Raw genomic sequence first — 12,671 nt, 5'->3', positions numbered from 1 at the left:
TGGATTCCCTTACACGAGAAACTACGAGAGCCAATTTTAAGAGCAAATAAAAGCTAGATGACAGGAGGCTGGGAGGGACCTGAAGAGAGGGAAAGGAGGCCTGGGGCTGGGCGCGGGGGGAGGGCCGAGGTGCAGCACGTCCTTGTGCCATGCCCCCAAGGAACGTGTTTATCCTTGTCCCAAACGTACACTAATAGGAAAGGGAAGAGTGAAAGCACCTCCGTGTAGTGGAACTTGAAGATCTCCACTTAGTACTGAATAGAATGTAACCGGCACGCTATAGAGTAATACTAATATGAACCCAGGTATACAAATGTCTTTATTTAAAAAATGTGGAGTGCTAGGTCCAGCATGGTAGCCACTGCCATACATGGTCCTTGCAGGTATCTATAGTCGATTGTCTTTATTCAAGACCCCCCAGAGACGCGAGAGGCAGCAAAGCCCGAGCTGCCCCACAGCGCCTTCCCTCCTTCCCCGCCTCCCCTGGCCCGCACAGAGCCTTGGCTGGACCTTCAGCGGGTAGGCGCCCAGCGAATGCCAAGATCCAGGCTTCTGTCTAACGGAGACGTCTTCCTCTAGTGCACATCTACCAAAACTAGAGGAGCATAAAGAGAAAAGCCCAGAGAGGTGTCCAATGCAGTCATTTTGAAATATGCTATGGGTCCAGCTTTACCTTTCTTTCTTACTATTCCTACGATTGTATAAGCATATCATAGGGGTTACACTGTTGGCTCGTATAAAGTCCTGGGGAGGGAGTACGCCGGGGCTATCTCCGTGGGCCACCACGCACAAGTGTGGTCTACGGGGTGTGCAGACATAGCGCGTGTACTGCGACTGCTGGCTTGTCTTAACAATTTATTCTTTTTTTTTTTTTTTTTTTTTGTGGTACAGGGGATTGGACTGAGGACCTTGCACTTGCTAGGCAAGTGTTTATTCTACTGAGCTAACTCCCTGGCCCTAACGATTTATTCTTGACTTATTTTGATAAGCAGACACATGTATTTTTCTATTACAAATAACCTACTCCTTGATTCATATCAATATTTATAATGATCTTGATTAAAACAGATGCCACAAAATGCTACTGCCAACAGACTTCCTTTTTGTGGGGCCTCAGACCATGGGCTGCTGTCACCAAGAGCTGGGGAGCTGGTGGGCCACTTGGGCCTCACATCCAGGGCTCCCAGCCTTCCCAAGTCCTGCCCAGGATGTTGGGGTCCATCGCCTGGTCCAGCAAGCACCTCACTTGGGCCTCTGCGGAAAGCCCACTCTCTGGCTCTCGGGCACGGACGCTGTGCTCTCGACTGCCCCGCGCGACGGCTGTGTAGCTCCCAAAGGCGGGCGACTCCTCGTGGCCCAGGAGTAGCTCATCACTGGAGAGGAGACAAGATGCTAACTGCGTAAGTAGGTAGTAAGAGTCACCAAACCAGACACACAAGAACAGACAGCCTGTTGTCCTCATGGCCTGAACTCCCTGCTACTCCACAGTGACATTCTCTCTCATCGATAGTGAAACATGCTGGTCATAACTCAAAAGTCAAAAGCTGGACGTGAAGTACAATGAAATGCTAACAGCGCTGCTATTAGTTCCTTCAAGGTCTGGGGGAGACACGCACTTTTATTTCTCTAGGCAGATGCCTAGGGACACGCCTGCGTAAGGACCAACCCTAGGCCTAACAGCTTGAAAAACCATCAGACTATGAAAACAGGCAGTCGAGCCATCCTTTCCTGGTTTCTTGAGACAGAGTCTCAGCTCTGTGGCTCACCACTGCTCTGGCATGCGCTGTGTGGCTCGGACTCACCTGGAGCTCACAGTGATCCTCCAGCCTTAGTCTCCCAAGGGCTGGGGTCCAGGTGGGCGCCACCACGCCTGGCTACCTGTGCCCCTTCTAAGCCCACCAGCAGGGCAAGCAGATGCTGATGCTCTGCACCCTTCCAGCACTGTGGCTGCCAGCCCAGTAGCGTGAAGCGCCGTCTCGTTTGCATTTTCCTGACAACCAGTTATGCTGAGCATGTTTTCATGTGTTTATTTGCCACATGTATAGTTTATTTAAAGGGATGTCAGTATGATTCTTCTGGCTCTTTTTAAACTGAGTTATGTGCCTTATTTTTTGAGTTGTATGAGTTTTTTTTTTTTTTTTTGGTCCTGGGAATTCAACTCAGGAGCTTGCCTCTCTAGGCAGGCGCTATACCACTCAGCTAGCTCCCTGGCCTGTTGTATGTTTTATATTATTTTGTACATAAAACATTTGTTAGCTATCATATGATTTTCTCCCACTTGGTACACTATCTTTTTACTATATTTTTTAGGGAGAATGGGGGCAGGGGCAGGGAAAGGACCCACAGCTGTGCACATACCAGGTGACTGACCTCCCAGAGCTGTTCTCACCTCCTGACTGCCTGCTAGAATCCCAGCAAAACACAAACGTATCCTGGGAACCACAAAAGTTCTAGGTTTTTCTCCCCAAATACTAGGGATTAAACCCAGGATCCTGGCACTAAGCCACAACCCCAGCCTGTTTAAACTTTTTTAAATTTTATTTATTTTCGGAACCGGGGATTGAACTCAGGCCCTTGCGCTTGCCAGGGAAGTGCTTATTCCACTGAGCCATCTCCCTGGCCTTTTTTAAATTTTAAAACAAGGTCTTCTTTTTTTTTTTTTTTTTTGTGGAACCAGGGATTGAACTCAGGCACTTACACTTGCCAGGGAAAGCGCTTATTCTACTGCGCCATCTTCCCAGCCCTAACAAGATCTTTCTAAGTCACTAAGCAGCCCAGTCAGGGCCTGAACTTCAATCCCGCCTCCCCCCGAGCCTCCCAGAGTGCAGGGATGGATTATATGGATTATGGTGTGCGCCAGATGGTGGTGCCTCCTACGGGTTGCACAGTACTTTAGACACGAACCCAAAGGTCAAAAGCCGATTTGAACTCTAGGTCTCCTCCCTCAGGAGCACTCTGGTACCACCCAGTACTGCCACTGGAGCATCCTGACCCAGACACTGACATGAAGCTGAGGTCTCGGCCCAGTGGCAGGCACAGGCTCAAGTCCTAGTCACCTGGCCCGGGAGACTAGACTCACTTTCCTCATTGGAAAAGTGAGGGCAGGCTGAGTGTGGCGGTGCACACCTGTAGTCCCAGCCCTGAGGAGGCTGAGGCAGGAGGATCATGAGTTTGAGGCCAACCTGGGCCGCACAATGAGTGCACACTGGCCCAAGCTGCACAGTGAAACGCTGTCTCACCCCCTGTACCCCCAAGCAGGCAGGACAGTCACACCACTGCCACAGGCCCCATAAACTCCTTGGGTACATATGGCACAGTGGTTCTCTGAGATAGCTCATTGGCGTCCTGTTTGCTTTTCCTACAAACAATATCTTACCATGTAATAACGGCTGGATTGGCACCTGCCAACTTTCTCTTGGAGTAACATATTTTCTGTCGAGGATACCAATTTTTTTCAGTTACATTTACTTTTTGAATCCATGATCCTCCTTTTTTCAGCATTTTCTGTTCAAAATTCTAAAGAAGAGAATGGGATGTTACTTACAACACAATTGAATAGATTAAGTCAGGTAATAACCCTAAAACATCCTTAACTGGGCTCAGCCCTCTGGCCTTTCACGCGGATTCCAGGGTGGGCCGGAGCGCTGCAGGGAGGCATGAGGCTCACCCCTAAAGGAGCGCCACCGCCGCCTGTGTGCCTGGGGCTGTATTCGGACAGCCCTCCGCACTGCGGTAGCACTGTCTTTCCAATCAAGGAAGAACAGTTTTAAACCAAAACCTGTCGGAGAGCAATCAGATCCACCAGTCGCCAGTAGGTCCACATTCCCACTTCCAGTGAGAAACAGCCTCGCTTGAAGCTACAGCTTTCGCCAAATCAAGTTTCTGTCTCTTACCTGGTTTTCAGGCTAAGTGGTCCCAAATGTTAATTTTGAGAAATGCAGGACAAGATGATGCAAATATTTTAGTACACACAACCGGACACATTTCACTACATAACTAGACACTGAACCAACCACTGGAACACCGTGATCAACAAGATAAATGCCCAGAAAACCCACCTTCCAGTCGAAGGACGGCTCCCTCACGAACACGTCCATGGTGTTGGTGAGCAGGCCGGCCTCTGCGCGGAAGGCCCGCAGCGCGTGCACCATGACGCTGTACACGAGGCCCGTTTCTTTCATCGGTAACAGCAGATTGATGAACTGGCGGGTTAGGCGGAAGGGCATCAACTCGGGGACCGGCAAAAACTGAGCAAGAGAAAAGAATATGCTCAGAGAGTGGAGACATGAAAACATGAGGATGCGGTGTGCACGGTACCACCTCCCCGCGGTGAACACGCAAGAGTGCGTGGACGCCCACAGACTCCGCAGACTGATTCGTTTCCAGAAGCACTCAGAGGCTAACGGCAGAGGACGGACTGGTATGTGTGACACGAGACATTGTAATTATGGGGCTTCCTCTGTCAAGGCCTCAGAGGCCTCGTATACAGATGCAGCTTATTCCTGAGTTGATTACATAAGCTATCGCCACATCTCCCACGACCAGCCTGAACAAGCCTGTAAGGAGGCTGAGATTTCTTTTGTCAGACTTAATGACCACGACCAACATCAACCTAAAAAGTCACGTCTTCTGTAAGAACTATGCATTTCTTTTTTTTTTTTTTTAATTTTATTTATTTATTTGTGTGTGTGTGTGTGTGTGTGTGGCCAGCTCAGCCCACCGGGGGCGGGGCTGGCTGGCATGTGGTGCTGGGGGACTGAACCGTGGTCCCTGTGCTTTGCTGAGCTTGTTCTAAGTAGGTGCTTTAGACCACTGAGCCATCTCACCAGCCCAGAACTATGCATTTCTAGAAGGTGCTATCACTGGGGGTGATGGTGCATGCCTGTATTCCCAGCATTTAGGAGGCTGAGGTGGAAAGACTGCTTCAAGTTTGGGGCCACGCTGGACTGCATAGTGAGTTCAAGGCCAGCCTTGACTACATAGTGAGACCTTGTCTCAACTGCCCCCCAAAAAGGAAAGTGTTACACAGCCACATGACGACCCCAAACTCGCCATAGGAAGGCGCACACACCTGAGTGGCCGATCCGAATGCGTGTCCGAAGTCGATGCCAATCATGCCACCTGTCTCCATGGTCACCATGAAGTTGTTCAGGTGCCTGTCTCCGATGCCAAGGAGCCAGTGGCTGATGCACAGCAGGGCGTGAGAGGTGGCGAAGTGGGAGCGCAGAGCCAGGAAGGCCTCGGGGCTGGTGCTCATCTTCACAAAAGCCCGCCTGGGAGAGAGAAGCCGGCACCAGGGTTTAGATCTGGAATCTGCACCATGATCTCATGCGGCCAGAGCTGGGGCTTCGGGGAGGGGCCAGGAGCAGAGTGACAGTGACATGCTGGGTGGGCGTGACCTGGAAAGGACACCTCCCCTCTGGCTCCTCCCTTGGCTCTGTTCTGGCCCTCTACTGCGCTGCTTCTGCCTCACAGCCAGACAGCCACGGCCCAAAACTTCTGAAACTGCAGCCAGACTAAAGCTCTCCTCCTTCGGCTGGGGGTGTCAGGCATTGTGTCCTAGAGCTTGACAGTAGCCACGGCACCCCTGTGGCCATCGCGACCCCCAGAGCCACCTGTGAAGGCACAAGCGTACTTACTTCAAGAGGTCAGCAGGCACTTTGCTTTCTCTTTTTCTGAACGCCATGACCGTTTCTGTACGGTTAGCTGCACTATGATTTAATGACATAAAAGTCTCTCAGAACCATTACTTACAACATGAAATTAAAATTTTAACTCTATACTACAGCCCAAATATGAAATAACTAGGTTTTGACGATCTCAAGGCAAAACTTTCTAAGAATCAAAAGTAAATGTGCAACTTTGAGAAGAAACAACTAATTAATACAAAAGAAAACCTGAACTTACTTATACATCAACATGTAACTCCCAGCATTCTGTCTTCCCGACATCCTGGCCAGCCACTCTTTGTAGTCCTTCCCTGGTGCTCTGACGTCATTACTAACGAGGACAAAAGGGAACCGGGATGAGGGTGGTACTTGGCCTTATATAATACTAGAGGCAAAAACCACTCACTGAGAAATAGAAGAGGCTGGGAAATACACAACCTTCATTCACACTTGATGTCAACCTCTGACCTATGGTACTCTGGATCCAGACTTTCAATGTGGCATGACTCAGTCTTGACTACTCCAAAAGAAGCCCAAGCAATTTCCTATTCGAAAGTTCAGGCATGAAACACTCACCTACAATCAATTTTCTGCTCCACATGGTGTATAATCAAATGAGCATCAGTGACCTGGGCATGACTCAGGAGGGACCCTGAGATGGACTAGAAATGCTTCCTAACACAGTGACTGTGCTGCGCAAGGTCACCCTGAGCAAAGGCGGACACAACGCCCATGCGTCCCTGAGAGGATAAGGCCGACTCGTAGCTTAGAGCATGGCTGTACCTTTCTTCAGCAATTTCAGTATGTAGATACACATGAAACCCATGACTACCATGAAGTGTTTCCTTAAATGACACTGGATGCTAAACTTGAACCTGCAAAGCTGTTTTTAATAATGGCTCATAGGACACAGACAGCAAATCCGGGCCAGCGTAACATTTGTATTTCTGGGCCACTTGAGGTTTAGTGACAAGAGCTGTAAGTTTTCCTAAAACCAAACAAGCAATCCCAAAACTAAACATAATTATTTTTTAAAATGTATGTCTCAGTTCAATCATTTAAACTATTTTTTTCTCAGCTTTAACTAAGTTCACAAATAGGTTAAAACATTTCGATGTAAATTCTTTTTTTTTTTTTTTTTTGGTGGAACTGGGGATTGAACTCAGGCCCTTGCGCTTGCTAGGGAAACGTTTATTCCACTGAGCCATCTCCCCAGCCCCAACCATCTCCCTGGCCCCTCAATGTAAATTCTCTCCTCTGATTTGCCCCCTTCCCCAGTCTCCGAGGCTGGGCTGCAGGCCTGCAGGCTGCACCCCACCAGGGCTCTCCTCTCCCACTTTTAACAGCCAGCAAACTTCTAGTTGTGAAACTGCAAGGTATTAAATTAAGGACGAAGTAGCACTATCTTGGCGCAGGGCAGCACAAGGAGCCGAGGAGCCGGCAGGGGTTCTGAGGGCTTCACTCTGACCCCACGCTCACCTCTCTGGATTCCGCCAGGAGGTGGGGTGGGGTGGGGGGGCTCCAGAGGGCCGAGTCCTAGCTCGGGGCACCCCGTGAGGCAGGATCTCAGCACCAGGTCAGACCTGCTGCTAGGAGGCTGTGTCCATAAGCTTCCTGCTCTTGGAGGAATGAGGAATTCTGGGCGAAGCACCCAAATACTTAGAATTAAAAGTGGGTAGGGTTCGGTCCTCAGCACCACAGAAGGAAAGAAAAAGAAAACAAGGGGCAAGCCGCCCTGCTTACTATTTCCAGGGAACGTGGGTTTGATGAGAATATGCTACATTTTACGGAAACGCATCCTGACTGAGAAAATCCTGTGGCTAAGTACCCTCAGGACAGAGTGAGCCGTGTCCTCTTCCTCACCCCACAGCTTGTCACCCAAACCCAGCAGCTCTGCTTCCAATGTGTCTTTCACTACATCAGTCCTTGTTTTTATTTTAAAAAGCAAAGAACAAACTTGAAAATATTTCTGATAAAAAAATACATGCTCGTTATAGAAAAAGTAGAAAAAGGATAAAGAAAAATATAAGAAATGATGTAGAATTGGTAATAATCCCAGCAACAGCATTTATGGGCTGTGCGACGTGGGATGAAGTACTGAACCTCTCTGGACCTCAGCTGCCTCCTCGGGACAGAAACAGTAACAGTTACCTTGTAGATTGTGCTAAGAAGTAGTTTATATACATCAAGAACTAAAATAGCTCCTCGCACAGGGAAAATATTTAATTAAATTCAGCTGCAGATCTATTATCTGCATTTTATTTCTAAGATATTTTTCTCCAAAGTTAATACTTGGAAAAAAAAAACTTGTGAAATATGTGCACCTTCTGATGACACCACTCCATTTAGTTTATCCGCCCAGCAGAGGCAGATTAAAGAACCTCAGAGCAGCAGTAACAGGCCCTGCCACACCCCTGGAGAGGGGTACACGGGCATGTCAGCCACCTGGATGGGGGCGTGGGGCCCACACAGACCAGGCAGAAACGGCAATCCCTTCACACTACCTCATGTATGCTTCCTTCTCCTCTGCGGACATGCTGTTCAAAAGAAAGTCCTTCAAGGTAGCAGTATTTTCAATCCATTCAATTAATCCTAATCTGAAAATAAACATAAAGTGATGAAGAAATGCAAACTCCAACCACTTTGTTAGAGAAAAGTGTTCTGGAGAACCACAAGACGAGGCTCCTCCTGTCTCCTCAGCCTCCCTCTCCCACATAGGGCTGTTCCAGGGCCCCACTGGGCTTCTGCCTGTGGGGTTGCCCTCCCTAGCCTCCCCACACCCACTTGGGTGGCACCTGGAGGTCATGGGCACCACCCGGTACGTCCTCAGCTGCATGTTCCTCTGACTGCAGGCAGCGTCTTGGGAGAGGACCACGTTCATGACCTCAAAGAGCTGCTCGATGCGCTGGTCCTGCCGCAGGTCCTCACCGCCCTTCACCAGGAAAGGGTACTCCCGCTCATCGTGGCCCCGGATGATGATGCGCTTCGGTCTTCTGATGGAATTCATTACTTTTACCTTTGCAAATGAAGAAAATATTTTGCATATTTCCAGAGATTAGTCCGCCCTCCCTGTCAGAAAGGGAAGGTGAACCTGGCTGCACGCAGTGCTCAAAGAGAAAATGCACTCTGCAGGCAGGGTCAGGTGACAGCAGGACAGACAGCCAGGACAGCACAGCCTAGAGCCAGTGAAGAAGGACAGGAGAGGGATGGGGCAAGGGATTTGTCTGTGTATGTAAGCCGGATGGCTTGGAGCACTGTACTGTGCACTTCTGCTGGTCTACGGAAAGGAGCAGTGAATGCTTTGTTTCCTCTCCTTTTTTGAGTGTTTCTCCTTTTTGTCTTAATTTCTTATACATTTCCTTTTTATCTTCCAATTTCACATGCATATATCTGGTAATATGAATAACTGGTTGGAAGACAACACTATGTATTACAATAAATACTGTGACAGACTAAAGTCCCTGCTTAGGCAGGCACAGGGACTAGGCTCGATCCCTGGTGTGCCATAATGGGTGGTCTGAGACTGGGCTCGTGCTTGTAATCCCAGGGCTTGGGAGGCTGAGAACAGGAGGATCACTACAAGTCTGGTCTGTGTAGTGAGACCCTGTAGACGCTATATTAAATACATTTTTTTAAAAAACCCAAAACAATAACAACAAAAAACCCCAAATACTGTGAAATTCATATTATAAATGAATTTGGTCATTATTTTATGAACTGCAATTGAATTTGCTCAATATTTTGAGCATGGTCAAAATATTTTCACTGTTAAGTGAAAATCTGTATCACTTGTAATTTTTTGTTTTAATTCTAACTTGTACTTTCTTTAAAGACTAAAAAATAGAAAAAACAAAGTTCAAAAGCAAAAACAAAGAAAACAATAAAGCCAGTGAGACATTTCTCTTGCCCATTCGCGCCCAAAGGCTAAGCCCAGGAAAATGTAATATTCCTGGTTCCAAATAACTGCTTACACGTGGAATATCCTAGCAACAAGCAATATCCAAAATGAAACATAATAGGTTACACTCCACATATATTTTTTATTAGACACAAGTTATGCTTTATTAGATCCTTTAAAATAGTGTTGAGACATTGGAGCCGTTATATTAAGAAATTCAGTGAATTAAACAATAAAAAGTTCCATATAATTTGAGACCTACATAAGAAGTCAGTCCCCCTTTCCAGCAGAGACAAACACATCTTCGTGCCTGAAGAGCAACACAGAACACACCAACATTCCTCACCGTGGTAGTGTGTGTGTGGGGGGTTCACAGAATCTCATACCTACCCGCTCATCAAACCCAGAGATCCGTGCATGGTACTCAGGCAACGGCTTTCCCCGGCCGTGATACTGACCTAAAATAAAGCACAAAGTTTATTAGATACAGTTTATGACAGAACCTGTTTTTTACATTATCTGTTGCTGAGCGTGGTGGTGCACACCTGTCATCCCAGCACTTGGTAGGCTGAGTCAAGAGGATCTCCATGAGTTCAAGGCCAGCCTGAACAGTGACCGGGAAGGCTGAGGCAGGAGAACTGCTTGAGTCTACATGTTCAAAGCCAGGCAGGGCAACACAGTGAGACCCTGTCTCCAAAAGAACTTCTAAAACAATGCTGTTTCAGTGACTGGCTAATGGAAGTCGGCATGCTAGTCTAAAAGACAAATTCAAAGAGAAAAACTAATGCAATGAGCGGGAACACAGCCTTGCCTCAAGGCAGGCACATGGCACAGGGCTGCACAGGACGGACCTGTACTCAAGTGCTTTTAAAAAAAGAACAAAACAAAATGAAACTGGCTGAACACAACTGCACAGCTGTTAACAGTCTTAAAGAAGAGCGACTGTCCAAATATACTTTCTCTTACATTCAGTGGAATGAGAACATGAGTAACCAGATTAATTTTTTGTTCCTTCTAGCAAATTCCAGTGTGAAGAACGAAAATTACAGATTTCCCTTGAAAAATCACACCTTGTAAGTCGCACATGCTGGTGTATGCCTATAATCCCAGGACTTGGGAGGCTGGGGCAGGCTCAGTGCCCAAGCCTGAAGCCAGTCAGTGCAAGGCCAGCCTAAGCTTTGTAGCAAAACCCTGTCTCAAAAATAAAAGCAAAACAGACAAAACCACCAAAACGGAAAAGGCTATATGTGTGTTTTATATCTGACCAACTTGCTGCATGTCTCCATCGTCAACTCCACAAATCCTCTCTTCTCTGTAGTAGGTCATTTCCAATAATTAGTCCCTTGAAAGGGACCAGCATATACACCCCAGGAAACAAGGCAGTCTGTTTTTTAAGAAAAGTTACTCAGGAGCAAAGCATGGGTAGATTCCAAGGAAATTTATGAGCACCAGTTACCATCAATTACCAAATGACAGTCTAGGGCTGGGGATATAGCTTGGTGGTCTAAGCACCTGCCAGGCAAATGTAAGGACCCGGGTTCAATCCCTGGTATCGCATGCTGTGCCAGCCCTGTGCCAAGCCGGCCACCAAAACCGGGCATAGTAGTGCACGCCTGTAATCCCAGTGCTGGGAAGGCTGAGAAACGAGGATCACTTCGTGTCCAAGGTGCATCATAGTGAGACCATGTACCAAATACGAGATTTAAAAAAATAAAAAATTAAAGAAAATCTAAACACTTGTCATAAGCTGAAATTTTCCTAGCGATAAACAACATGATGAAATTTAAAATTCTGAAGGAAAAAAAAGAGCAGTAACTGTCAGGGCCCAGCCCTGCTGCTGGCGGCTCGCAATCCCGCTGCGCGGTGGGCGGGCGGGCGGGCGCACTCACCAGGAACCTCCAGCTCGCTCCTCAGGAACTCCACGCTGAACTCACTCAGCCAGGGCGAGCACTCCTTCAGGTTTCCAGGAGGCTTTGCGTCTTTTCTCATTTTGAAAAGCAGCCTGTCCGTGATGTCACTAAATTCACTGAGCTTCATTTTAGGCAGCTTAGAACCTCCTTTCCCAAAGTATTTATCAAATTCCTTTCCGAAGGCCTGAAATTAGTAAGAATTTACCGTAAAAATGGGTTTGAACTTTGGAGAAGTCTCTCAGCCTGTGAGTCCCCTTAACAGTTAGTGCCCAGTGACAGGCTTCCTCGTGCTTCTGGGCTTGCGCTTTCACTCCCCTTCAACACTTCAGTTGCTAAAGCATCCGGGCCTGCCTCTGGCTGCGGCTTGGGCTCCTTTGGAAGATCAAGACTTCAGTTATAAGATCTAATAAGGACTTTCAAGATGTGCCAAGGCTGTTAAACTCCTTTGTGTTCACTGTCTAGATCTGTCAATATCATTATGATGACGTGAATCATTAAGAACAATGTTTAACAAAATAAAGGGACTGCCTCAATGAACATGAACAGCCCATTCTTCATATGAGTTCAAGAGAAAATATAATCTGTAAGTGAATGCTACTTTCTCAGTAATGTTCTAAGACACTATTTTGGATTAAAAAAACCAGAATAAACATTATTTAGATAATTTACATTCCAGAAACAATTATTATTAGAAGCATTCTACGTTGGAATATATTAGTCATTTCTTTATGTTAGTCTTAAATATTGATTTGAATGATAATTCTGATAAAAATAAAATCTAAAAGCATTACTACCAGTAACTTAATAGTTGTCAAGACTTACCGGGTCACCATTAATTACAGTTTCACCCAATTCAGAACTATTTCTGTAATATAAATCTGGTATACAAGAATTATATGCTCTATTTTAAGGCAATTCACTATAAGAAAACTGACAAAAAACAATTTCTTTAATCTGTAAGTGAACTGAAAGTATATAATCAGTTCTTCATGCACATGGAGTATTCAGCCTTCTCCCCAGTGCCATCAGCAGTACACACTTGAAAGGCACCAAGTCTTTGAGTGTCTGCTGAAGTGAGATTTATTTTGGTGGTTACTGTTTAAACTAATGAGAATTATTTGTTGGTTTGGTCTGATGTACAAAGTTCTGGGTAGACTTTTGTTTTCTTTTTTTTTTAAATTTTTTTTTATTTAT

At 46.7% G+C, this 12,671-nt stretch overlaps 1 protein-coding gene across 1 annotated transcript in view; it reads right to left on the bottom strand.

Moving 5' to 3' along the window:
* Positions 1-307: 307 nt before the first annotated feature.
* Positions 308-12,671, bottom strand: part of Prkdc (protein kinase, DNA-activated, catalytic polypeptide) — a 188,415-nt gene continuing 176,051 nt past the window's right edge. The window contains exons 77-86 of the mRNA XM_023717692.1: positions 11,457-11,661; positions 9,958-10,025; positions 8,465-8,685; positions 8,174-8,266; positions 5,908-6,000; positions 5,640-5,711; positions 5,072-5,273; positions 4,059-4,247; positions 3,377-3,516; positions 308-1,373 (exon numbers count right to left, since the gene is read on the bottom strand). Coding sequence (XP_023573460.1) covers positions 1,169-1,373; positions 3,377-3,516; positions 4,059-4,247; positions 5,072-5,273; positions 5,640-5,711; positions 5,908-6,000; positions 8,174-8,266; positions 8,465-8,685; positions 9,958-10,025; positions 11,457-11,661 — 1,488 coding nt within the window. The 3' untranslated portion in view covers positions 308-1,168. The remainder of the gene's footprint in view (positions 1,374-3,376; positions 3,517-4,058; positions 4,248-5,071; positions 5,274-5,639; positions 5,712-5,907; positions 6,001-8,173; positions 8,267-8,464; positions 8,686-9,957; positions 10,026-11,456; positions 11,662-12,671) is intronic.

This window comes from Octodon degus, unplaced genomic scaffold (genome assembly GCF_000260255.1).
Source record: "Octodon degus isolate 3935 unplaced genomic scaffold, OctDeg1.0 scaffold00054, whole genome shotgun sequence".
NCBI classification, from domain to species: Eukaryota; Metazoa; Chordata; class Mammalia; order Rodentia; family Octodontidae; genus Octodon; species Octodon degus.
Note: the sequence above shows the minus strand (reverse complement) of the source record. Positions and strands in the feature narration are given on the sequence as shown.